At 38.6% G+C, this 23855-nt stretch overlaps 2 protein-coding genes across 2 annotated transcripts in view; one reads left to right on the forward strand and one right to left on the reverse strand.

The window, feature by feature from the left end:
- Nucleotides 1-23855, reverse strand: part of SHLD2 (shieldin complex subunit 2) — a 162358-nt gene that overhangs the window by 110686 nt on the left and 27817 nt on the right. The gene's annotated exons all lie outside the window — the stretch shown is intronic.
- The window catches only part of GLUD1 (glutamate dehydrogenase 1), a 40206-nt gene that overhangs the window by 2703 nt on the left and 13648 nt on the right, over nt 1-23855 (forward strand). Inside the window, exons 2-5 of the mRNA XM_079900384.1 lie at nt 13452-13532; nt 14081-14136; nt 15319-15382; nt 19932-20026. Of these exons, the coding sequence (XP_079756510.1) occupies nt 13452-13532; nt 14081-14136; nt 15319-15382; nt 19932-20026 (296 nt within the window). The remainder of the gene's footprint in view (nt 1-13451; nt 13533-14080; nt 14137-15318; nt 15383-19931; nt 20027-23855) is intronic.

Here is a 23855-nt window from a genome sequence, read left to right on the forward strand (position 1 = left end):
AGTAGCAAGCATTGCAAGATAATATGAAAGAAAATCAGCCAATATAAAGTGATAAATTTATTATCTTAAGAAATTTGAAAGACTTTATGGTGAGAAAGGATGGGGGAGGATCAGATAGCTATGCAGGCTCTTCAACATATTTTGGGGTGCTTAAGATAATGAACAGGGTGATGATGAATAGATGATCAGCAAAATGGGGGTACTGTAGACATCCATGCTTTGCTTTCATGACACTCTGGGATTTTCCTACCCATTTATCACCCCCATCTTGTTGCAGAGAATGTATATTCCAAGAGGTACTTATTTTCAGTGGGTTTTTTTCCCTCTAATTAAACAGTACAAGAAAGTTGTTAACCTCCTTGGTCTCACTCTTGTTTTAGAATATTAGGTGACTGAGATTTTTTTAAATGCTTTGGAGAAGCCATGTGAACTTACCCTCCTAAGCACACTTTTCTCTACCCATCCTAACTCAACTGCCTTCTTGACCAACTTCTTTGGGTTGGGGGGGACCCTTGTCTGCTCCGCATCATCCTTTTCCCAACCCTCAGCTTTCTAATCTTTAATAAAGAGCAACCTTTAACCTGAGTTTTCCAACATAAAATTCTCAAGGTTGTAGCAAAGCAACAATCTAATTTATAATATGGGTAAGTGAAACAGGTGGTTTTAAGACCTGAGGGTGGCTGATGTGTACTTTATACTGAGTAAATATTTAATAAGTAAATATTTAATGATACTGTTTTTGTGCTTCTCTTTTCCCACATAACCATATTTAAATGAACGCAATAGATTTGCATCTGTTAAGGATTTGCAAAAGAGTGTGCTTCATGCTCTGGAAGGAAGTTTTAAGGGAGGCCTTAAAAATATTTTCAGCAAAGATGAATCTTGTGGGAATTTACTTTAAGAAGACTTTCAAAGGTTCTTATGTGTTTGAAAACATTATCAGTGATTATTCCTGTTAACTTTTTCAGAATAAATTCTCTGTATTTTATTGGCCCTGGTTCAACCTGAGATTAATATACCTTTTTAGAAGGAAATTTATTATTTAACTCACTGGGGGAGAAGTAGAGAGATTGACGATAGCAATTCATTGATGTAGGAGTCAATTTACTTTCTATTCCCTCCTGTCCTCCCATCCTCCACCCCCCTCAGGTCTTCAGATTAAAAATGTTGAGTCCAAATTTCCTGTGACTGATTTTTCCTCTTAGAACTTTCTAAAATTATCATTTAAATAAAGTTGATGGAATCCTGATGCACTGACCTAAATCTTTCATTTAACTGCAAATATCAGCACCACCACCCCAAAAAAAAAGTGTACCTTATGTTGACCCATTGACTTGTTTTTAAGAGCCAAAATGCAAAAAAAGAAACAGTAGGAGGTAGATGGTCTTTGTTCTTGTCTTTGGGCGGCAGGATACAGGGGTTGGGGGCAGGGCAGCCAGCTAAGGGTTGGAGTCAGTACAGTACTGAAGTCCCCCTCGGCCTTTGGGATCTAAGTTTGTGGTAAATGGTAGTGCTTTTTGAGAAAACACTAGAAAGTACTGATACTGTGGTTTTTGTTTGTTTTTTTAACATCTTTATTGGAGTATAATTGCTTTACAGTGGTGTGTTAGTTTCTGCTTTATAACAAAGTAAATCAGTTGTACATATACATATGTATATGTACACATACATATCTCTTCCCTCTTGCGTCTCCCTCCCTCCCACCTCTCTAGGTAGTCACAAAGCACCGAGCTGATCTCCCTGTGCTATGCGGCTGCTTCCCACTAGCTATCTATTTTATGTTTGGTAGTATATATATGTCCATGCCACTCTCTCACTTTGTCACAGCTTACCCTTCCTCCTCCCCATATCCTCAAGTCCATTCTCTAGTAGGTCTCTGATACTGGTTTTAAATGAGACATCCTCTGCTTTCACTGGAAAAAAAATGTTTCTTACTTATTTCTCCTATGCTGAATTGACAACCATCAAAACGGGTAACTTTGAATAAATTCACACTGTCTGATATTTTTAGAATGTGAGTATGTGTCTACATCTGCTGCCACAAGGTAAATGTAGTCTTTGTATATAAATTTAACTCAACCTGGAAGTTCAGTTAGAACACAGGTAGTTTATGTCTTCTACCCTCTAGCCCTTAGCCTTGAGTTATTGTTGTTTTTAATACTTTTTTAGTTAAATATGAATTGCGTTGCTGTTATAAAGGTCTTCTTATTTCATGGGAGCCAAATGCCCTCGCCGAAAATACTAGGGAATGAAGAGCTACGATAATGGTGGAGACCTGTAAGCCAGGTTGTCCTTCAGTCTTCCTGTCACTTTGTGTGAATCCCTCTAGCTAGTTTGCTTTGGCAGTAAAAACCCCATTTGCAGGAAGACAAACACTTACTGCTCACTTAATATGCAAAGGACACTTTTCAGGAATTGGGGCATCAAAAATTGGAGGACAAACACCAGTAGTATGTATCAAACTCCAGATAAACTGACAATGTTTAAATTTCTAAGAAATGACTTAGATTTTATAACTTATACAGTGGGAAGAATCTAGGTTTAGATTGTTGGTGATAATTTAGATTGCTTGGGAAAATTGTTTCTTATCCAATTATGTTAAAGATACTGAGGGCTTTGCCAACAACCAATAATAATTAGGTTGTTATAATGTAAATAATAAAGGAAAAAACCTTTAATATCACTTTAATGAAGCACATTGATTCATAAATGGCCCATAATTGCTCTACCCAACAAACCCCTGTTAAAATACATACGTATGACTCAAATGTTGTAATAATAGTGAAAGTTATAAAATGAAGCAGCTCTACTCCCAATCCGTTCCTACAAGATAACCGTGAACAGTCTTAAGTCCACAGCTATTATCTAAAACTGACCTAGCTATCTAGATGAAGCAGTGTTTTCCCCTTTCCAGAGGCAGAAAATAATGCAGATTGAAGTACTCACTATCAAGACTGAAATGTTCATGTATGAAATACTACTGATAAAGGCAGGACAGGTTTTATGAAGGGCAAGAAGACAATCTGGGAGAGGGCTGCTCAAGACATTTTTAGTTACCTTTCAAAAGGCAGCTGTACCTGGGAGAGTCTGCCTTCACAAAGGTCAACTGGCAAAACAAGGGATAGCAATAATAGCATTTATTGAGCTCTTACGTGTACACCAGGCATTTTGCTAAGAGCTTTTCGTGCATCACTGCTTTGATTCCTCAGAACAACCTCATGAATGCACTGTTGACCCAGATTTTCAGATGCAGATACTAAGGCTGAAGAGTGAGGTCTCCCTTGTCAGGGTTACACAGCAGTAAATAGTAGCGTTGGGTTCAGGCTCCAGCCATCTGATTCCAGCACCCACCTTCTTAGTCATTGTCTGGATTTATTCATGTAAAAAGTTACAAATTGTATCATGGGGTAAGCACTGATTGAGAATCATGTCATGCCATCAACACAATGATTCCTACTACTTTGGATCATTTGAAATTTGTTAATAGCTATTAGAAGACCTAACTTCTTGCTAGAAAATAAATGGCGTTCACAGGTGATGACTTTACCAGTCCCTTTTTTTGTAATTACTTAGGCAATGAAGGAACATTTTAAAGAGTTTTCCGTTGAAAGAGGTTTCAAGAGCTTTGGTGTTTAAACAGTTTATGTCGGCCAGAAAAACTCATTTCTCCACCAGAGTGTTATTTCATGTATCTTTATGGGTCTTCAGTGCGATAATTCTTTTAGCACTTTGCAATATGTTTATTCTTTAGAGTTAGTCAAGATTTATTACTACTCAGGTCACTAATTTTTTTTTTTTTTTTTTTTTTGCGGTACGCGGGCCTCTCACTGCTGTGGCCTCTCCCGCTGCGGAGCACAGGCTCCGGACGCGCAGGCTCAGCGGCCATGGCTCACGGGCCCAGCCGCTCTGCGGCATGTGGGATCTTCCCAGACCGGAGCACGAACCCGTGTCCCCTGCATTGGCAGGCGGACTCTCAGCCACTGCGCCACCAGGGAAGCCCAGGTCACTAATTTTTAAATGGCTTTCTTCTGGGTGTCTTTTCCTAAAAACTAAGAAAAGCCTTTGTTTATCGTGAATTGCTGTTCTCTTGATTGTTCTTGGAGAAAGTCTTTCAGACCTTCTAATTTTTCTAAATTGCTGCTTGGCTAGAGGAAAATGTGAAAGATGACACAAATGAAAATTATAAAGGTTGATTTTCCTTTCCTGGAACCAGTCAATAAGTGACACAGTTGGAAGCACACTGGATAATATGTTACTGCAATAGGAGTTCAAGGAAGATGCCCAGGAAAGACCATCTTGATTTGGAAGTAGGGAAGGCTGGTTAGGAGTCAGACTGGGGAAAGGTCATTTCAGATAGATATGTCTTAGAGGGGGTGGCATCAGCTCAGGCAGGAGGTGGGACTGTGTGTTGGGGTCATGAGGACAGAATATGTTTGTAAATAGTGAAAAGTAAGGTTTTATGGAATAATAAATATTTATGTGGTTTCTGCCTGCAGTTCCTAATACAGAGCTCCTAAAATCCTTGTAATTCCCTTAGTGATAGGGGTTCTGGGAGTATCCATTGTTCTAATATTTGGCCTTTGACTCCAGTTGCTCACACGGAGCCCCTGAAACCCTTGTAATTTCCTGAGTTATGGGGGGTGGTAGAGAGTTCCTAAATCCCTTGGAATTTCCTGGGTGATAAGAGCACCTTTTGTTCTAATGAGGCAACTCTTGATGGGCTCCTGGTTAGCTTCAGGATTCCCCTACAGGTAGAATATATGGAATAGGGAGTCAAAGATGTAACTCTCATCTGAGACACTGGTAGAAAAACTGGTATCAGGGAAAGAAGTGTTACTAGGAAAGAGGATTGAATTTTGAAAATAAAGGGAATCTGGTGTAAAATGATCCTTAGGGAAAATGGAGATACAGGCGTATGTTTTTCTCAGTCTTACCCTTGCAAAAAAAAAACAGTGTGGTGCCCGTCCCTACCTTGCCTCCCATATCCCTATAATTCTTCTCGTCCTCTCTTAAGATCCCTCTCAGATATCACCTAGACTTGTAAATAATAGATATGAAACTAGATATCTGAAATTTTGAGCCTTTACCTCTTTGAACCTTTTTATAACAAATTGTTCTTTTACTAAGTGCTATCCACTTTATATTCACCAATTTTACTAACATCATTTCCAGGACCTGTTTGGTATGAAGATATGACTAAGCTTAGTGTTATCAGAATAAGGAATCTATAAAACAAAAATTAACAGAATCCCCCTTTTAATTCATATTCTTTCCTCCATCCATCGGGCAGTAAGTTAAATACTTAAACACAAAACAACTCTATGCTCTGTAGATATGTATGTACATAAATGCAGGGAAATGACTTGGAAGGCTATATACATTTAAGTTGCCAAGAATAGTCACCCCTAAGGGCTGGGGTCATAAGTGGTAATCAGGAGACATCAGCTTTTTCTGTATTTGAATTTTGAAAACATGCGTATGTGTTACATAATCTTGAAATTTTAATGGAAAGAATATATTTTTCATTTCGTTTTTCCAACAGCAGCTAAACATTTGCTTCCCAGAAAGCTTAGTTTTGTCTTTTCAAAATGCTTAAAATAAAGATTTTGATAATGGGTTAAGACTGTAAAGTGTTTGTTCCCTGCCTTCTTAAAAGGAACAGTACATGGATACTGTCAAGCAGGCTTTAGTTTCTGTACTAAATGCTCCTTCCTGGAGCTGAAGGAATTTTTGTGAGACTTCTAGTATTTTGCATAGTCATTACTTGCTGGTGGGTAGGTACTGGTTCCTCACTGCTTCTTTCCCTCCTCTCCTCATTTTTAATTAAGTTATGCTCTTCTATTGCGAGTTAGGGAATATTAAGTGAGAAAATAGGTTCTAATGAGTAAATGGCAAGTGTATTAGTGCATGAATTTTAAGAGTTCTAAGTCCTCTTTGCCTTTCTGGGGTTCTGTACTTGTGGTAGAACTCTTGGTTATTGAGTAAATAGTTTCTGAAAAGAGACAATACAGTTGGAAATTGAATTTCTGGTCAGTAAATCAAAGCCTGTTAAAAGATCCAGGTTCAAGTAACTTTTAAAACCCCATTTGAATTTTCATGAATGTGTTTAGTTAATGATTCATCATAAAAAACAATGGTGACTTAGTCGCTAGGAGTTTTTTTTGTATGTTTTTGGGTTTGAGTCAGCTAGCAAGAGGGAGAAAAATTCAAGCTACTCAGTTCTGTTTTTCACTGCATCTTTTTCAGAGTAATCAGCTGATGTGTTTTCTTTATCACCATAGCAACTTAGTCAGTTTTTGCTTTTGATTTTTTTTTTCCTCCTAGAAAAACTTACTGTACACCAATCTTAGGCTCTTGAGGGTAGTAAGGAAAATATTTGGGAATTAAGTTAAAAGGCTGAGAAATGTTTTGTGCTGTGTATAGTTTGCAGAGGTCTGCATTTCATTAATGTTCTTTTGAAACATCTGATTATCAGTTAGCTCAAAATAACTATATGTTAAGTTAATTTATCTGGAGAATCAAAGGTATGATTTCAAAGTTCTATCACCAATCTTTCCTCCAACTTTACCAAGTTTGATAAATAATAAACATTGTCATGGGTGGTGTTTCTTTAGTTTCCTCTGGTGAGCTGAAAGCACAGATTACTCTTTCAGCCGTGGTCCTTGAGTTTAGACCCCGTTTATTTCTTTTCTTTTTTATTTTTTATTTTATATTGGAGTATAGCTGATTTACAATGTTGTGTTAGTTTCAGGTGTACAGCAAAGTGATTCAGTTATACATATACATATTTCTATTCTTTTTCAGATTCTTTCCCAGATAGGTTATTACAGAGTATTGAGTAGTATGTAAATGTTAATCCCAACCTCCAGACCCCATTTATAATGACATCAGACCTGTGGTCCACATCTGTATAATCACCCAGTTCCCTTTCTAGTGTACCCAGCCAGGGACTTGTGCTTTCCATTGGAAGCATCTACCTCCATTATTACATCTGTCGTTCAAAGATCCTGTTGATCTCTTCCCAAACAGTAGCAATGCTAGTGTCAGCGTAGGCTCTAAGACTTTAGGACACCGAAAAACTATAATATACTTTTCTCCATTTTTGTAATAAAAGTTGTTCCTTCTAGTTTCTGTCCCTGTGCCCCATCCAATCCCTGTTGGTCTTGCTTACCTTTAGCCTTCTGTGTCACAGAAAAGAGGGAAAGAAAGGCTTGGTTTTATAAAAAGAGAGAATATTCATACTGCAAATAAGGTCCTTCTTGCTTCATTTTGGTTTAAAATGTTTTAAGTTTTTTTTTGTTTTCTTTTATGCATGTGGGTATTTGGCTTTATTGAACGACTTTGTCTTCATATTTACTATTCTTGCTATACAGTAGGCATTCAAAAATGCTAGGTTTTCCCCTTCTTTCAGAACGTCAAAGTATATGTCACATCATTTTGTCCTTCATGTACACCAATTGTGCTAATATCTCCTTATCCACTGAATTTACAAATTTATTGGAGAACATTGTCTTTTTTGCAGTCATATTCTTAGCATTCATTAGAATGTGGTAAAGAATTTTCAGGTGGCAGTATATTTTTAGTAATTATCTTTGGTTTCCAGTCGCAGAGGAAGAAGAGTAACTAGCCTTCCCTTGGGTGTGGGTAATTCCTGTATTACTGGAGTCTGTACTAGTATATCTGCCAAATTCCACACGTAAAAACATTCACGTATCACTAATTAGAAAGTTAAAAATGAAAGCATATGTCTTCTTTAGCCTAGGCATCCCCTGCATTTGTTTCTAGGTCTCTCACCCTTATCAGTTACAGGGCTTATTCCCCTGACTCCACTACTTTCCTTATAGTGGTCCCTTGCCTCAATTCACTAGACGTCTTCATTGGTTCCTAGCCTGCAGAAAATGCCTGTGGAGTGAGGTGATTTATGTAACTACTACTCTTCAGTGTCTTGCAGTTGAGCTCTCTAAATGGGTGTGGCTAGGAAAGAAAATTTCACTTTACAAACAGGAATTCCTGGGTGCCATCCAGTGGAAACATGTTTTTTGTTACATGCAGTTTCTGACTCGTAGCATTCCAGGACTTCTGCAATAAAGTAGACTTTGTTTACACTGTTTTGTAGAAGGAGGGGCCTGGTTTCTAATGAGCATTTAAGTCTAGAACATTAGGATTGCTGTCTGATTTATGAGTGTTAGTATTTCAAGCTGTTTTTCGTTTCCCACTGAATGCATTAGTTATAAGCACTGGGTAAGGGAAAGTAACTTTTCCCCCACTTAAGAAAGCAAGGAAAATTAATGTAACTTAGTGACTATTTCCATAGACTCTAAAAGCACAATGAAAAAAGTGCTTCAACTGTAATAGGAAAAATGCTGATTCTTAATAGAGCACTATTTTACCACCTCCACGAATTTGTCTTGAGAAGTAATAAAATCAAAGTTTATTGAGCTGTTTGTTTAAAATCCTATCCATTTAAATTTTTAAAAACTACATTTCTTTGTTATTTGCTACTACTTTGCAGTACTTATAATAGCAGTGAAAATAGTTGAGATTGAAGTATTGACCACATGCAGACACTGTGCCAGCTGCCTCAAACACATTATCCCAAGCAGTTCTGGCATGAAGCCTAAGAGCATTGTTTGCACCTCCCCAGTTGAGCAAGTGCAGATGCCCACAGCAGTTGCTATTGAGGTGAATTCACTTAATTAGGAAATGCTGGGCACTGCACCCAACCCACCTCCCTGGCCTAGCATAGTTTCCACTAAATAATATGCCTAAGTAATGCCTATTCACTAAGTGACAATTTGTATAAACACATTTTAGTATTTAAACAATTTTTTAACTTAACCAAGGAGATAAAAAACCTATACTCTGAAAAATTAAAGACATTATTGAAGGAAATTGAAGATACAAAGAAATGGAAAAATATCCTGTGTTCATAGATAGGAAGAATTCATAATATTAAAATGCCTGTACTACTCAAAGCAATCAACAGGTTTTATGCAATCCCTACCAAAATCTCATAACAGGACTTCCCTGATGGCGCAGTGGTTAAAAATCCACCTGCCAATGCAGGGTACACGGGTTTGAGCCCTGGTTCAGGAAGAGTCAACATGCTGCAGAGCAGCTAAGCCCGTGCGCCACAACTACTGAGCCTGCGCTCTAGAGCCCACAAGGCACAACTACCGAGCCCACGTGCCACAACTACCGAAGCCTGCACACCTAGAGCCAATGCTCCACAACAAGAGAAGCCACCACAATGAGAAGCCCGCACACTGCAATGAAGAGTAGCCCCAACTCGATGCAACTAGAGAAAAGCCTGTGCGCAGCAATGAAGACCCAGTTCAGCCAAAAATTTTTTAAAAATCTCGTAACAATTTTTCACAGAACTAGAACAAATAATCCTAAAATTTATATGGAACCACAAAAGATCCTGAATAGCCAAAACTGTCTTGAGAAAAAAGAACAAAGCTGGAGGTATCATACTCCCTGACTTCCGACTATACTACAAAGCTACAGTAATTAAAACAGTATAGTACTTACACAAAAACAGACACATTGATCAGTGGAACAGAACAGAGAGCCATAAAGAAACCCACACACTTATGGTCAATTAATCTACAACAAAGGAGGCAAGAATATACAATTGAGAAAAGATAGTCTTTTCAATAAGTGGTGCTGGGAAAACTGGGCAGCTACATGTAAAAGAATGAAATGAGAACATTTTCTCATGCTATACAAAATAATGGATTATACAAAAATAAACTCAATGGATTAAAGACCTAAAGATAAGACCAGAAACCATAAAACTTTTAGAAGAAAACATAGGCAGAACACTCTTTGATATAAATCATAGCAACATTTTTTTTTGATCTGTCTCCTAAGGCAAAGGAAACAAGCAAAAATAAACAAATGGGACCTAATTAAACTGTAAAGTGTTTGCATAGCAAAGGAAACCATCGACAAAATGAAAAGACAACCTACCGAGTGGGAGAAAATATTCACAAGTGGTATGACTGATAAGGGGTAAATATCCAAAGTATATAAACACCTCATGCAACTCAATACCAGAAAAACAACCTGATTAAAAAATGGACAGAAGACCACAAATAAAAAATGTTGGTGAGGATATAGAGAAAAGGGAACGCTAGTAGAGTTGGTGGGAGTGTATAAAATTGGTGCAGCCAATTTATGGAGAACTGTGGCGGTTCCTCAAAAGAAGTAAAGATAGAACTACCATAGGATCCAGCAGTTCCATTCCTGGGTAAATATCCAAAGAAAATGAAAATACTAATTCGAAAAGATACATGCACCTCAGTGTTTAGAGCAGCATTACTTGCAATAGCCAAGATATGGAGGCACTCTTAAGTGTCCAAGAAATGAGCAGATAAAGATGTATTTATATATAATTTTTATATATTATATATATGTTATGTATATAACTATATATAATATAAAAATGAATGCGGGGCTTCCCTGGTGGAGCAGTGGTTGAGAGTCCGCCTGCCGATGCAGGGGACATGGGTTCGTGCCCCAGTCCGGGAAGATCCTACATGCTGCGGAGCGGCTGGGCCCGTGAGCCATGGCCGCTGAGCCTGCGCGTCCGGAGCCTGTGCTCTGCAACGGGAGAGGCCACAGCAGTGAGAGGCCCGCGTATCGCAAAAAAAAAAAAAAAAAAATGAATGCTACTCAGCCCTAAAAAAGAATGAAATTTTGCTGTTTGCAACCACATGAATGGACCTGGAAGGTATAATGCTTAGTAAAATAAATAAGAGACAAATACTGTATGTTATCACTCATATGTAGAAACTAAAAAATAAATAGGGACTTCCCTGGTGGCACAGTTGGGAATCCGCCTGCCAGTGCTGGGGACACGGGTTCGATAAATTAATTAATTTTTAAAAAATAAAATTAAATAAATGGATGAATTTCACAAAACATATTCATAGATATAGAGAACAATAGTGGTTACCAGGAGGGAGGGGCAAGATAGGGGTAGGGGATTAAGAGGTACAAACTACTGTGTATAAAATAAGCTGCAAGAATATATTGTGCAGCACAGGGAATATAGCCAACATTTTATAATAACTTTTTGTTTTTTGGCTGCACTGGGCTCAGTATGGGCTGAGGCTCAGTATGAGCATGGGCTCAGTAGTTGTAGCCCTCGGGCTCTAGAGCGCAGGCTTAGAAGTGTGGCGCACAGGCTTAGTTGCTCCGTGGCATGTGTGATCTTCCCCGGACCAGGGCTCAAACCCGTGTCTCCTGCATTGGCAGGAGGATTCTTAACCACTGCGCCACCAGGGAAGTCCCTGTAATAACTTTAAATGGAGTATAATCTATAAAAGTAGTGAATTACTATGTTGTATACCTGAATACTTCAATTTAAAATTTTTTTAATTAAACAATTTTTGTTGACAGTGTTTGGTCTTAATATTACTTACAAATTTTGGATTTTTTTTTTTTTTTCTGGAATAGTTTTTAGGACCTGGTACTTTTGCTTTTTAGTGCTTTTTATTCCATAATATGCACAGGCACTGACTTACATGTATGTCAAAATTTTAACATGGATTCTGTCTTTCTACCTTAAGTTTTAAGAGTCAAGAAATAGTCATATTTATTCCACATGTATTTGAGTGCCTAATACACGCAAATTTTCTGTGTTAGGCACCAAGAATTAGTAGACAAAAGAAAGTCTGTCTTCATGGTGCTAATTTGCTGGGGTGGGGGTGGGTGGTGGTGGAAGCTGGAGAGTAAACAAACATAAAGTCAATTTAAAGTAAATAGGGGCTGGAGAGTGGGGATGAGGAAGAAGTGCTATTTTAAATTATTTTAAAAGGGGTGGTCAGGCAGGGCCTCTCAGAATGAAGAAGGTTTTTAATAAAGACCTGAACAAAATGAGGAAGCAAGCTTATAGCAACAGGTATCTGCTATATGCCAAAAAAAAACCCCAAAACGCTGTCATTTCTCATTCTAAAATTTTAATAACAATTTATTCCACAAATAATCTGAGAACCCATTATATGCAAGATACAGTTTTCTAAGAGCTTGCTTTTCTAAATATATTCATTTTATTTTTCTGATAGGACAAAGAAATATGTTCAGTTTCAGAATTTGCTCTTTATGATCATGTACTGACAGATGAAATTCTCTTGAAACGTGTTGTTTATGTTCAGGTAGGTGTTTTCTGAAACATCCAAGAAGCCAGCTTTTTTAAATGACTAAGGGAGTTTTCTCAAACTGCTGGTCCATGAGAATACTGTGTATTTCTATCTGAAAAATATTTATGTTTTGATTCTTTTATTCCCAGAATCCTTTAAGAGGTGTCTCTGGGCCCCCATACTTGTGACTCAGTGTCAGGGAGCCCCAGGCAGTGTGCAAAACATCAGCCTCACTCAGGCCTTCTTCCTTGGGGTTGAGAAGCAGTAGACTAAAAGGATGAGAGGTGGCTTAACCCTGCAAAACTTGTAAGGGTTATTGACTAAGACCCCCAAAACCAAAGTAGTGGGCATAGCCGCTTTCTGTGTCCCCTCTACCAAACATCTAGTTTGGTAGAGGATTGGGGGCATTAAGACTCCGAGTTGCCTGTCTGCTTGGCTACCTCCCATCCTTATAGAAGAGTGAAGGGAATTGCTCATTTCCAGGAAGGAGAGATGACTTTGTCAAGCTTCTCACTTCTTGGTTGAAAGAGGCTGGCAGTGGGTGAAGGGAATTACAGGTAAGGATCTCTTTGGTTATACCCCATTGAAGCCAAAACCTCTATTTAGACATCTGATATTCAAGTTGAAACTGTCAAGCCTGTTAACTGTCCATTTGCCTATAGCAAAATTCTTGAACTCTCTGCTACCAGGTCACCTAAAGCAAAAAGTAAAAGAAAGAAAAGCCTCCATGGAGTTACTTGTCTCCCTGAAAGGGTAAAAATCATTCATTTGAAGGTAATTTTTGTCTGTGAAATCATATTTACTGTTATTTCCCACTGGGTTATAAGTCCCTGAAGGACAGGGCCATCTTATCTCGAAATCTCCAGAAACCCTACTTGATGCTACTCATACCAGAAAGCAAACACTGAACTTCACCAATCTTATTCTCTTAAATATGAAAATACTTGAATCAAATTCAGTGCTCATTCTGTCGCTCTTTCTGGGTATCTAATTAGCAGCTTTTTTCCTACTGACTCTTTTTTTTTTTTTTTCTGGCCAAGCCACACAGCATGTGGGATCTTAGTTCCCCAGCCAGGGATCAAACCCGAGCCCCCCTGCAGTGGAAGCATGGAACCTTAACCACTGGACCACCAGGGAAGTCCCCCTATTGACTCTTTAGTCATAAGCTACTTTAGGTGTTCTTGAAAATAACCATAAAAAGTGTGGACATTTTCAATTTCTAGAATTCTTTTTTCAACATGCCAGAAGGATGTTCTAAATATATCCTTCTTTCTCACCCCCCTCTTTTTTTTAAACCGCCAGGTATCCGTTACAGCACTGATGTGAGTGTAGATGAAGTAAAAGCTCTGGCTTCTCTGATGACATATAAGTGTGCAGTGGTTGGTAAGTGGTCTTCTTTTGCTGCTACCTAATAAGAACTCTTTGGGGAAATATGTTTGCATACAAGGTTACTTTTAAGATGTTAGAGAAATATACCTCATCAGAAGTGGGGTTTTTTTGTTTTTGTTTTAGGTTGCACAGTTTGACATATCATTTTTCAATTAGTCTTAATTAAGATTTAGTCTTTTTTTTTTAATGGGGAACCTTATAGGAACTAATTGAATTTTCCTTAAGTGTAGATCTTTGTTTAAATCCCTTTCTATACTCTGTAAATAAGACCAAATCAGTAATAAGGAAAATAAATATGCCATTACATTTTAGAAATAGTAAAGCACACTGATTAAATATGCATTGTAATTTGCCTAGTCTAGTATTCTGTTCACTAGAATATTAAGGTACAACATTTTAGAAGAGATTATGGGTTTATTTATTGAATTTTCTGAAACTAAAGCTAAAAGTATCACACTTTTATAATATTACATACACAGTGCTTTCTGCCTTTTTAATTCTTTTAGCCTTTATATGGAATAACTTTCAGACTTCTCTTTCAGATGTGCCATTTGGGGGTGCCAAAGCTGGTGTTAAGATCAATCCCAAGAACTATACCGTAAGTATCAAAGTGACATTAGTGCACATGGTGCATTTACAAAGGACTTGAAATGACTGGACTTCTGTGTATCCCCTATACCAGTGAGATGAATGGTTCCTATTGCTTTTATAAATTTCTTTATTTATTTATTTTTGGCTGTGTTGGGTGTTTGTTGCTGCATGTGGCTTTCTCTAGTTGTGGTGAGCAGGGGCTACTCTTCGTTGCGGTGCATGGGCTTCTCATTGCAGTGGCTTCTCTTGTTGCGGAGCACAGGCTCTAGGTGCACGGGCTTCAGTAGTTGTGGCTCGTGGGCTCTAGAGCACAGGCTCAGTAGTTGTGGCGCATGGTCTTAGTTGCTGTGCGGCATGTGGGATCTTCCCGGACCAGGGCTCAAACCCGTGTACCCTGCATTGGCAGGCGGATTCTTAACCACTGCACCACCAGGGAAGTCATCCTATTGCTTTTAAAAGGAATGGAAAAACAAGCAGATAATTAACTCATTGAGTGTTTTGCCATATGAAAGGTCACCTACTTACATCAATGTCCTTTTTCATTTCCTTACTTGGTTAAAATGTAATTAATATAATTAGTATACCTTGATATTCTTAAGCATTTATATTCATGCGTGTTATATACGACTATAATATAAATGTATTCTATAAATAAATATTATCATATACTATATATAACTGTGCTCTGAGGTTTTTATGTTGGGATCCTAAGGTTCTAGTGACATATCTTAACTAGTTTGGTAAAAATTTTATTATTTATCCTATCAATTCCAAGTTAATTTAAGCTGCTAATTAACCTCTGTATTAAGTTAAATAAATTATGTGAATAAATATCTGTATACGAACAATATATATGATTTTATTTTTTAAATTTGCAATTTAAATGAAAATACACCATAAGGATTGCTCATAAGATCCTGTATTAATACAAGGAGAACAGGTTTGAGCCTTAGCGCTACTACCTGTTCCTTACGTAACCTAATTTCTGGTCTCTCAAATTTAAAATTTAATTTCCGTTTAAAATGGAAATACCTACTTTATGAATTGCTCTGAAGATTACACAAGAAGATATATGAAAATATCCTATAAGTAGAAAATAGGATGCAACTATTAGTTATCTCCACAAGTGGTTTTTCTATCAAAAATTATTTTTTCATTATTGTTTGTGTTTCACCTTTTTCCTTTATAGGATAATGAATTGGAAAAGATCACAAGGAGGTTCACCATGGAGCTGGCAAAGAAGGGCTTTATTGGTATGTATTGCCATGTAGATTTACACAGAGTGGGAACATCTAAAAAGTAATTGTCGTAATTTAAACTCCTGCTTTTGTCTATACATGCATAGAGAGACTTGTCCTCTTACTTTGAGAAATTGGGTTCTGTGTTAAACATGGTGAACATACCTGGGCCTGTTCATGACACCTCTCTAATAGAAAAGTTCAGGTTCTCAGTATACAGTGTGGATACCAGGAGAGGTCACTTCCACCTCTTCTCCTTGTACAGACATAATAAAGGTTTTTGATCAGTGTAACAGCATTGAGCAACAAGCACAATCACAATTGTGACATCCAAAAAGATTTTAGGAACTAAATAATGCCTGCATTATAAACAGTTTTTAATATGCAAAAAGCAGTTTTGCAATAGTAATCCTGTTGCGAAAGCAGTGAGAAAACTGATGCTGTTTGGAATTGGAGGCTTAAGCAGGCCCTTCCCTTCAAAGCAGTGGACACAGGCTGGGAGTGTGGAGGCTCATGCTGATTGATACTCACTGTGACATCACTGGCTGATTTTAAGGATTCCTGGGGCTCCTAATGTTTGTTACTCGGACTAAATTTCTGAGGGTACTGATCTTCATTTTCTTGATTTTCTATCGTACTATTATCTGTGTCATATGTTATTTTGTGTATGAGATGTCAATATTCTTTTCTGTAATATATAATTATTATTTAATCTTTAAATTTCAAGCAAATTGTCTATTTATTTTCTTGTCCTAGAAAGATTCTGATTTGTTTTAAAAAATAAAATCATTTAATAGAATTTTGCCCCTTTAACAATAGTTAGAACTAAGAAGACTGACTAAAATAGGAAAGAAATTTCTGTTTTCCTGTCCCTCTTGTTTTCCTTCCCCAGTATTCTTCTCACTGTTGACAAGTTCCTGTGAACTTAATATATCCTTATTTTGAAATCTGCCCCTTCTAAGTAACACTAGAACTTTACTGGATTTGTCCTGTCTTTTATAATTTAAAAGGCATTTGGATTCTTGGCATGCATCCTCCCTGGCACTGCCGTGAGCTGTACTTACACAGTCATTGTACAGGGGTAGCACTAGTTAATGAGATAACTACCTCCTTCACAGAAATATCTACTAATTCTGATAGACTTCATAATTTTTTATATCATAACTTAGCTTAAACTCTTAGCTTAAATCTCAAACGTATTTAATAGTCTTGAGTGGTTTCAGACTTTATTCAGTTGTATTTATTGTCCATATATAGAGGATATCCAGCTTAATTTTCTCTATATTGACAAGAACCCTGTAATTGCAAAGGTTAAAAAGTGATTCATTGAAACACCGAAAGCTTAAATATTAGCAATTTGACTTTTTTGCTTATGTGCAAAAGCCACCATGCAGCTAAACTGACATCTGGGCCCAGAAAGCTTTGTAGCATAAGGGAATGCAGTTGGCATTCTTTCCCTCTCTAGGGCACAGAACTACTCCTGAGCAAACCTTTGGAACTGACGTCATTTCGGTTATTTTCTCACTTCCCTTTCCACAGAGTTTCAGATTATGAGTTAGACCTGAATCTGGGTCCTGGTTCTGTCACTTCGTGTGAGTTTAAGGTCAGCTTTTCAATTTCTGCAAAAAGAGTCAGCTGTGGTTTTGATAGGGCTTGCTTTGATTCTATCTGTAGATTGATTCTATCTGTACAGACCTATCTGTAGAGTGTTGCCATCTTAACCTTTTTTATTTTTAATTTTGTTTTATTTTTTATACAGTAGGCTCTCATTAGTTATTTTATACATAGTAGTGTATATATAGTGTATTTTATACATTAGTGTATACATGTCAATCCCAGTCTCCCAGTTCATCCCACCACCCACCCCCTCACTTTCCCCCTCAACAATGCCACTTTTCATCCAAGGGAGAACATTCATACCTTATTCTATTTTCCACTTTAAACTAGTCCATGAACACTGAATGTCTTTCCATTTGTTTTTGTTTTTAAACATACATTTTATTTATTTATTTATTTGGGGTTTTTTATTTATATATTTTTGGCTGTGTTGGGTCTTCATTGCTGCGTGCGGGCTTTCTCTAGTTGCGGCGGGCGGGGGCTGCTCTTGGTTTCGGTACGCGGGCTTCAGTAGTTGTGGCTTGTGTGTACAGGTCTCACACTACTTTTGTTAAGTTTATTCATAAGTATTTTATTCATTCTGATACTGTTCTAAGAGATATTAGTCTGCCGTATTCTTTTCTTAAGAAGTCTTTGATAGCAGGATAATACTAGCCTCATAGAATGAGTTGAGAAGTGGTCCTTCCTTTTTCTTTCTCTCTTCTTTTTTAGTTTGTGCAAGGGTGTTAATTCTGTTATGTGAGTTTTGATACCACCTTTGTAAACTGTGAAATTCCCTTTTCATCCACTATATCTCTATGCACCAAAATTACCCTTTTAGCTTTACCCCTACATTCATGTTCTGTGAAAGCAGTTGCTTTTCTCAGCCAATTTTTTATCTTATTTATACTGTTTCGGGATTGAGTGATGGCATTTTAACTTTCCTAAGGGTAGTTACCTGTTTTTAAAAGGATGGACTTTCACACCTGTAGGTATTTGAGAATTTACCTGTAATCCAGGAATTGCTTGTAATCTGTACATCCCTATACATTGATTTTGTATGGAGTAGAAAACTCACAAGCCTAATAATATTTTGTGATTTTGCTTTGGGTAGGGGGAGCTATCTGACTTCAGCATATCTAGAATAATAATTGTTTTTGAAAAACAATTTATCATTATACGTTTTTGATTTACAAACTACATACCTCAAACTTGCCCTTCTCCAAATAGAATTGTTATTTGAGGCAACAAGCTTATTTAACACTTGGTGTTGCTGAAAACAAGCATAAATACTTTTGTAGATATCTCTAAAGAGATGTGGGAGCAATTTGTCATTTATACCTTAGGAGAAAAGCGATATGATTAAATATACTTGTATTACCCTCTAGTTGAGGTATGTCACTGTAAAGGAATGGGAATTGTGGCCAGTGGAACAGTAGAGCCCTTTTGTCAGAGGATGAGGCTAGGATATGGCATTAACTGTTCAAGCAGGAAAGTTGTATGGGGTGAGGGTGGATTGGGGGAAGTTAGACTTCTTGATATTTGTAAGACGCCTAAGGAAGAGAGTACCAGGACATAGAAGAGTTACAAGTTGGGTACGGAATGGGGAGCAAGAGTGTAAAAAACAAAACTTTGACCATTTCAAAGTTGTCTTACACCAATCCTGTATCGTCACATCACAACTTGTATCAAGAAGTACACATGTAGGGCCTGGGCCGCTAAAATGTAGAAGAATATTAGAATGGACCTTATTCTGTTGATTATAAGTACTAATTATAGGAAGAACTCAAGTATACCTCTTAGAAAGAACTTAATTTGGGAGACAGTAGTTTAATCATTTAAAAGTTGTGTTTTTCTTTTCATAAAGATAACAAGTTTGTATTTTACAATTAAAACAATATAGAAAGTTATAAGCAATGCTGAAGTCTAAACATAGTGAAAAAGTTTGTGCATGTCTTTCTAAACCTCTGCATACATATATACACATGGAAATATGTATAGTTATTATACAGCGGTATATATAAAGAGAAGTTTATATGAATGGGAACTTATACATGCTATATGAAACCTGCTTTTTTTCACCACATGTATGTTTTGGTGATGATCCCAAGTGATTTACATGGATGTACATCATTCTTTGTAATGGCTGCATAGTATTTCATTGTATAGATGACCCATTAAATAATTAGGTTGTTTTGTATTGTGTTCTTACTGTTTTGATGGGTATATTTCTATGTATTCCCGCCTTTACAGATTTGAGTGGGCACCATTTAATACATTTCCATCTGAGATCTCACTGGACATCAGCATTAGTGCTGTCATTGGCACTTGTTGCTGCCTGTGGGCTAGCTTCTTGTTATCCTCAAACTTTTTATTTGCTGATCTGAGGAACTGAAAGTCAAGGCCTAACACTTTCTGTACAGAGTAAGCTTTGAGTAATAGGTCAAAGCAGCATTATGTCATGGGTAAAAGTATTATGGGGCTTAACATAATACTTCAGCAGTGTGTCTTTTCCCTTTTTCTACTTGGTGAGGAGGGCTTACACGCCCAGTAAGCAAGTGTGTCACTGTGCTGTCTCATACACATAAACTTTCTAACCATAACCACCCTCCTTATGGTACTGTTATCTCTAAGTACAGTTTAAGGAACTGAGGTCAAGAGAGGCTAAACTGATTTGCCTATGCTTGCAACATTCAGAAATCTGTTGAGTGGCTTATCAGTTGTGCATAGCTAATTTCACATAGCAAGTGAACACCAGTGGGAGAAGTTATCATGTAACACTGTGTATCTGTAAATTTTGTAATGAAACATTTAATAAGTATTTCTATGTCTTGAATTAGTAACCTAGATGAAATCTAAAGTGTTCTAGCCGTGGTAGCTTTGTTATTATAGAGAACTGCAAGGATCTATGTGTTTGAGATGCATTTATCTTAAAAATTGGTGCAATGCCCTTTCCCTGTGCCCCCAGGTCCTGGCATTGATGTGCCTGCCCCAGACATGAGCACGGGCGAGCGGGAGATGTCCTGGATTGCTGACACCTATGCTAGCACCATAGGGCACTATGTGAGTACCCACCAAAGCTCTGAGGGCTTCATTTGCTATCTACCAGAAATAACAGTTCAAATGATGATATGTATAAGGGGAGAATTCACTGGGTTTTTCTCCTCTCCTTTAATCATATCGTGATTTTATATATTACTTCTGTCTATCTTATATCATAAATGCAGTGAACTTGGATTGAGCTTTTACTCATATGCAACCCTATCCTGACCACTGGGATGGGCCCTCAAAGATCACCTCCCAGGGCAGGATACATTACAAGACAGTTAAAGGGAAATAAGGAAGCATTCAGTTCGGGCTTTTCCCTCAAAGGAACTAAGACACATTAAGCAGATAAGGTATGGAGATAGTGTAATAGCAGGGTGCAGAGTTTCTAAAAGCAGGCTTCCTGGAAGAGGTATTTGGTCAGGGCTGGACATTGAAAATGGATAGAATTTAAACATGGAGATTTGGAGGATAGGAGGGGAAACTGTAGAGCTCAGATTGTCTGAAGATAAGGCACATTTAGAAAGGTAGTAAGAGAATGATGAAGTAAGTGGAAGAGTAGAAAAATACTCAAGTCCCAGTGTTTTTATTTTACTTGCTAGTCAGCGGGGGAGCCTTTGATGCTGACCCTTCCTTAGGGGAGAGGGGGCGGCAGCAGTGTTAGGCTGGAGCAAAGAGATGGCCTCCACAGTGTCTGTCTGTCTTCACAGCCGGGAGCGATAGGGCTGGGGAGAAGCATTGGCTCATGACAGAGGTAGACTCAGCAGGACTGGGTTGCATCTGTGGGACCAAAGAAAAGGACAGGATTGAGTCAGAAAGAACCAGGAGGACTTAGAGTCTGGGGACTGAGCAGAAGTAGTGCTATTAATAAAGAACACAAGAAGAACAACTAACTTCGTCCTTGAAAGGGATGGAACCTTGAAAAACACTTAAGGAGTAGGAAGAGAAAGTGAGTTGAAAAGACATTTTGTTACCCAAAAACTGGGTTCATCTCTTGGTGGGTGTCGAGCCAAAAGACACAACCAAGCCAAAGATCGGTAGAAGGATTTATCACTTGCAGCAAGTAGGGAGAACACTGGGATCTCTCCCAAAGCAGTGTCTCCCTGAACAGCAAAATTGGGGAAGTTTTAAGTTAAGGGTACCTGCATATTCATGAAGGGACTTGGGTGGTTGGCATAGTCCAAGCTTTAGTTAAGTCACTAAGATCAGAAAAGGTCAACATCGTCATCCCTTAGGTTCCAGTTGATCTGAAGGTTGAGCACTTCAGGCTTATCTTTACCATTGAAACAGAACTGGGAGTCTTTACAACTGATAAATTACCTTGGCTATTGTTACTTCTCTTGCTTGATAACATTCTTTTGTTCCCTTAAGATCATTAATAATTGAGACCTGTTCAAGTCCAAGCATTGTAGACAGACTTTGATAAAAAATGGCTTAGATCACAAAATGGCTTCTCATGTCAAGAAAGCCATGCCTGGTTCTCTTCCTCCAGGGACCCCCTACCCTAACTGCTCACAATTTATTTTAAAAATATAGAGAGAGCACTTACTACACAGGAGGCTTAAAGTACAGCAAGGAGTTCAATACAATTGGGGTAAAGGCTAGAAGGAAAAGTTTTTTGTTGGTGGTGGTGTTTTTTTTTTTTTTTTCGGTACACGGGCCTCTCACTGTTGTGGCCTCTCCCATTGCGGAGCACAGGCTCAGCGGCCATGGCTCACGGGCCCAGCCGCCCCGTGGCATATGAGATCCTCCCGGACCGGGGCACGAACCCGTGTCCCCTGCATCGGCAGGCGGACTCTCAACCACTGCGCCACCAGGGAAGCCCAGGAAGGAAACGTTTTGATGCTATGAAGAGTACTGGGGACCTGACCACGTCTCTGGAGTAGGATCAGAAAAGCCTGCTTGAGATGTAACCTTCTGGTCTGCACTCTGAAAGATGAGTACACATCAACCAGGGGAAGTGGCACTGGCCAAGGGTTGGAAGCAGAAGGAAGCACCCTGGGTAAAGGTCCTGATGTGAAAAGAGGTGAACCTGAGAGGCTGAGGGAACACTATGGTGGCCAGAGTAGAGAGGGCAGGAGAGAGGCCAGCAGAGGAGAGTTGGACCAGATTCCTACCTTGTAGGTGACAGCAAGGACTTTGTTCTTTGTCCTGAAAACAGAGGGAAGCCAGTGAAGTGCTAATTGTAAGCAGGTGTGTGACACAGTAAGCTTCACTCTGTGTGCAGCAGAGAATGGGATTGTTGGGGACAGGAGACTACACAGGAGTCCAAAAGAGATGATATTGGCCTGCCATAGAGTTGGAGAGGAATGGACAGATTGAAGAGTGATTGGGGGGTGGAGGGGAGGAACAATTAGTTAGAAAAGAATGAGAAGTGCCAAGAGCTTCCCATTGTGGATGTCCTGAGGGGGTGGTTTTGAGAAGAAAGCAATTCAGCAACTAGATTGGAATAGTGAGGTTGGAGCCAGACTGCAAGGGCGTGTTGAGAGGGAAGTAGGGCATGAAGAGTAGCCCTCACTTAAGAAAAATGGCACTAGAGGCGACAGCTCGAAAGGTGCCTGTTGTCTAAGAGAAAGGTTTTTGCTGTTCTTGGCATGTTGATTGGTGTGGGCCACAGATTCATCTTTTAAGGGCCCTAGTGGAAAGATCAGCCTTAGAAGAGGAGGAATATTGTTTCCTCTGAAAGGAAGGAAGGGGGCATCTAATGGAGGAATTTAGGCTTGTCTCATTTCCTGGGGGGTGATGTAGTGTGTAGTTGGGAGCACACTCAGACACCCTGGATTCTGGGAGTGGCTCCTTCACATACCAGCTCTGAGACCTGGGGCAAGTGCCTTAAGCTCTCTGTGCCTCACTTTCCTTATATGTGAAATGACAATACTAATAGCACCTAGTTCATGAGACAGTCATGAGGATTAAGTGAATGATAGTATAATTATAACTGGCCCTCAGTAAGCATAAAAAATAAATATTTATAAACACTGAACCAGGTAAATTCCACAAATCCCCTGAAATAAAACAGGAGCAGTATGAGACACTTCAAAGAAGTTTGGTTTTGACTGCCATTTCCAAAATGTTGCTCTTCCATGTCACCTTCTTATGTTAAATGAGCTCTGGTTATGGTCTTGCATTCTTTTTAAGGCATTAGATTGAACAGTACAAAACAGTGGGCAGTGCATTGTTATTCGTAGCTCTCTCCCAAAGGTGACAAAAGAAAGTTTTGTGAGGCCCTGCCAACTAAACCTTGGACTAAACACTGGTAAAAGACTGTCCTCCTTAAAGTGATGGGAAATACAAAATCAGAGCCTAAGGTAAGAAGCCGCAGTCTTTGTTTCTTATTTTCAGACGTATACCTGAACACGCAGCTTCTTTTGCCTAGCCTCGCCCAGAAGTGTGGGTGCTGGAGAGCAAGGAGGTTCTCCACCGGGGCCCAGGCTTCCAAAACAATTAGGTATGCTGGGCATCTCGCAGCCAGCCAGCCAACCGGCACCGTGCCTGACCTCTGACAGGATTGCTGTCAGCTCCAGCATTTGCATTTTCTCTGTTCAAGAGCATTTGGCACTTAACTTGGTTTGCAATTCTGTACTCATAAGCATTAACTATTCATGAAGGAAAACCGTGGGAAAACTACTAATTCCATAAATCACTTTACTAGACTGTTCTGTTGTTTTTACTTTTGTTCTTTTTGTTGGTAATGATACAGCTAATACAATTCTAAAAGTTCTTATTAAACAGTCACTTTTTAACTTACCCAGCTAGGACATACGTTGAGGGGTGGGGAATATGATATGAAGTACGGCACTTTATCTTGTTTCACATCACATGGGCAGCAAGTTGCCTCAACAAATTT

The sequence above is a fragment of the Stenella coeruleoalba genome, assembly GCF_951394435.1.
Source record: "Stenella coeruleoalba genome assembly, chromosome: 16".
Classification (NCBI taxonomy): Eukaryota; Metazoa; Chordata; class Mammalia; order Artiodactyla; family Delphinidae; genus Stenella; species Stenella coeruleoalba.